At 37.9% G+C, this 3,689-nt stretch overlaps 2 protein-coding genes across 2 annotated transcripts in view; both read left to right on the top strand.

Moving 5' to 3' along the window:
- LOC116025166 (pentatricopeptide repeat-containing protein At3g42630-like) overlaps positions 1–2,764 on the top strand; it is a 6,021-nt gene extending 3,257 nt beyond the window's left edge. The window contains exons 3-5 of the mRNA XM_031266285.1: positions 822–2,172; positions 2,274–2,366; positions 2,436–2,764. Coding sequence (XP_031122145.1) covers positions 822–1,976 — 1,155 coding nt within the window. The 3' untranslated portion in view covers positions 1,977–2,172; positions 2,274–2,366; positions 2,436–2,764. The remainder of the gene's footprint in view (positions 1–821; positions 2,173–2,273; positions 2,367–2,435) is intronic.
- Positions 2,765–3,223: 459 nt separating this feature from the next.
- Positions 3,224–3,689, top strand: part of LOC116025167 (NADH dehydrogenase [ubiquinone] 1 alpha subcomplex subunit 6) — a 3,970-nt gene continuing 3,504 nt past the window's right edge. The window contains exon 1 of the mRNA XM_031266286.1: positions 3,224–3,436. Within this exon, the coding sequence (XP_031122146.1) occupies positions 3,224–3,436 (213 nt within the window). The remainder of the gene's footprint in view (positions 3,437–3,689) is intronic.

Raw genomic sequence — 3,689 nt, 5'->3', positions numbered from 1 at the left:
GGGGGGGGGGGGGGGGGGGGGGGGGGGGGCGGGGAGTGGGGTGAGAATTCTTATTCTGAGTAGCTTAAGGCAAAATTTAGTTGAAACAGAAATTGGGACAGAGGGACAGACACAAGAAGCTGAAGACTAGCATTATCCTTTGATGAACACCTTTATTCATCATTAATTAAAGAAAATAAAAACATCACTGAAGTTTTAAAACTTGAGATAACTATGATAAATATTGATAAATGCTATTGCACTAAATTTGTACTGTATGTTGTGGCCTGTGAAACATTTAATCATCCTTTGTATTCATTAATTAACTCGGGATTGCACAATCTGACTCAAACACTAGCAGGCTCAGATCGGAGTTGGACATGATATTAGAAGCTCGAAGTTATACTCAAGCTCTACTGAGCTGTATTTTTGGAGCTCAACTCGGCTCAATAGAAGCTTCGAGTTGTTCAATATCAGTTCAATTAGACTCAGGATATGCTTGAGCCAATTGGCTCAACTTGATATTCAAGCTCTTTGGACTTGGCAATAACCAAATTGAATAGTGCAATAGCTCAAAAGAAACAATGTTTCAAGGATATGTACAATTTGCTTGGACTAATGGTTCATTTTGATTGAAACTAGTTTTTTTAGTACTCAACGCTTCAGTTTTATTTGGTTTTCCATTGCTTGTGATAGGATCTAGAGTTAGAGCAGGATTAAATGTATAATGTTGTTATTTGTTTGTTTGGTTTTATGAAATCCATCTTCCATGCACGAAACATATCAAATTTAAATAGTGTTCTTTATTTTTATCCTACATTTATTTGCTGTGTTGATAATAGGAACCGTGGCACAACAAAGTGGAGAAAGTTGCTTTGAATGGTTCTTATGCAAATATTGCTTCATTGATAAAGGACTTGAGTATAAAAGGACTACCTCTTGAAGCTGAAAGGCTTGTACTTGGTATGAGATCTGAAGGCTTTCTACTTGATATGTCTACCCTATCTGCACTGATGTTATGCTATGCCAATAACGGTTTACTTAGTAAAGCACAGGCAGTTTGGGATGAAATACTAAACAGTTCTTTTGTGCTGGATGTTCGAGTAGTTGCAAAACTAATTGATATCTATGGGTGCATGGGATATTTTGATATGGTTGTCAAAATTCTTCATCAAGTACGGATGAAAGACTCTAGCATGCTTCCACGTGTTTATGCACTGGCTATATCTTGTTTTGGAAAGAGAGGGCAACTTCAATTGATGGAAATTATGTTAAAGGAAATGGTTTCCATGGGCTTCCCTGTAGATTCTGCCACTGGTAATGCTTACGTGATATATTACAGCCGTTTTGGTTCACTTACTGAAATGGAATGCGCTTACATGCGTCTTAAGAGGTCAAGGATTCTCATAGAGGAAGACGCAATTAGGTCGATCTCTACTGCTTATATCAAAGAGGAGAAGTTCTACTATTTGGGTCAGTTCCTCAGGGATGTAGGCCTCGGTAGGAAGAACGTTGGAAACCTGCTTTGGAATCTTTTGCTACTATCGTATGCCGCCAAATTCAAAATGAAAAGCTTGCAGAGAGAATTCGTCAGAATGGTAGAATATGGATTTCGTCCTGATCTTACGACGTTCAACATTCGCACAATGGCCTTTTCGAAAATGTGCCTATTCTGGGATCTGCACGTAAGCCTTGAACACATGAAGCATGAACAAGTGGTTCCTGATCTCGTGACTTATGGATCTGTAGTCGACGCTTACTTGGACAGAAGACTAGGAAGGAACCTAGATTTTGCTTTAAACAAAATGAATGTAAACGATCGTGTTGCCATGTTAACAGATCCAGTCATTTTCGAGGCTATGGGGAAAGGGGATTTCCACTTGAGTTCAGACGCCTTCTTGGAGTTCAGTAGTAAAAAAAGTTGGACCTATAAAGAGCTTATTAAAACCTATCTCAAGAAAAAGTTCCGTAGCAATCAAATATTTTGGAATTACTGACAATGCATAGCTCATTCGCTCAAGATTCTGTTAGGAAAACAACATTGCACTTATCTTTTTACAAGCTTCTCACGGAGTAATGGCATTACGTATTGACTACCCGTGCTGTTAAAAACAAACTGCTTCTGCTATCAATGGGTTGTCTTGTGCAAGACAGACAGTGCCATTCACCAGACAAAGTCTCCAAACAGCATAGGTACTAGATATGTGTCGTGTTTTGTTTTGTTTTATTTTTGTTCATAAGGTTAGCTATCATGGTGATTGAAATACTTTTGTTTGTTTGTTTGTTTGGTCTAGCACCCAGATTTCTGCAGTGGGATCTTCTCATCATGTATCTATTAAGCCCATGACAGAAAGTGCAAAACAAGAAGCTATGAGTCTTTTCAACAGGTAAACAACAATCCTTGTTCCATCCACTTGATTATATTCGTCTAAACTACTAATCTTTCAACCCACCAGTTTGGGGCAGTTGGTTAGTCAGCTGCTAATGCAACCAGAAACTTTGTGGGCTCCGGGTTAGACCTCCCGAATAAGAGTCAAATTCTCGAGCGCGACTTGAGCCGAATCTGAATCCGGATTAGTTTCGCAGTGATGTGGATACCCAAAAAACTTTGATCTTTCATTTTTGGTTGGGAGGAGTCAAATGTTGTGTTTGTATATCCATTGTGTCTGTCAGTCACTCAGTTGATCCAAAGATTATATGTTCAAGACACTAGTCCCTGTTTGGGGTTGACATAAATGTGTGACCTATTATTCTATTAAATTTTAGAAAATAGGTTTATAGTTAATTTGTAAAATACAAATTTATTTTAATCTCAATTATTTTATTCACATAAGAATCAAAGATCACAATTTTTATCTTTGTATGGCTTCAATTCTTGTTAATATTCTTTCAGTCCAATCCATTATACATTCGCATAGGGTCTTTTTAGTGCAGTTTAAGTATCATGTATGGTTTGCGCATTATACAATAATGAAATTTTATAATACACACGTTCAATAATGGTTGCAAGTTTCATTATCATCTTAAAAAAATTCCAACCATAATTTTTTTTCTTGAGATAATCCAAACATAAAATTGTATTGTTTGGACTTTAGTTTTTATTCACCACTATCCAAACACGCCCTAAATTAAGCCCCTAGAATACCTATCAGTTTTTACTCCAGTGTCTTTCCCCTCTGTATTTTCGATTCTGCCATATCCACCACTCTCTCTCTCTCTCTCATATCTCATCCGCTCGTCGGCGATGGCGCAATTGATGAAGCAGTTTAAGGTTCCGCCGAACTCGATGAGCCTGGAGGAGGCTCGCCACCGAACCTTCGAGTTCTTCCGGATGTGCTGTAGATCTATTCCTCAGGTTATGGAAATCTACAATCTATACGACGTCGTTACCCCCTCCGAACTCCGCTCTTCCGTTGCTTCTGAATTCCGCCGTAACGCCAACGTCACTAACCCTAAGGTAATTCATTCTTTTAGCTTCATGCGTTAATTTATTTATTACTCCGTGTATTCAATTAGTGCTTTGGTTAATTTTTAATGCTAATTCTGATGATCCATTGGCTAATTGAAATTGAACCTCACTCGGTCAGTGGGAGAAATTTGAAATGCCCAATTGACATTAATTAAGCCTTCATTTTGAGTTTGCTGAAGAAAGTTCTGAGCTTTTAATTTAGTTTGGCGGACAAAGATGTTTTTTTTTTTTTTTTTTTTGG

The sequence above is a fragment of the Ipomoea triloba genome, chromosome 7, assembly GCF_003576645.1.
Source record: "Ipomoea triloba cultivar NCNSP0323 chromosome 7, ASM357664v1".
In the NCBI taxonomy this organism is placed as follows: domain Eukaryota; kingdom Viridiplantae; phylum Streptophyta; class Magnoliopsida; order Solanales; family Convolvulaceae; genus Ipomoea; species Ipomoea triloba.
This window is presented reverse-complemented; position numbering and strand designations above follow the sequence as displayed.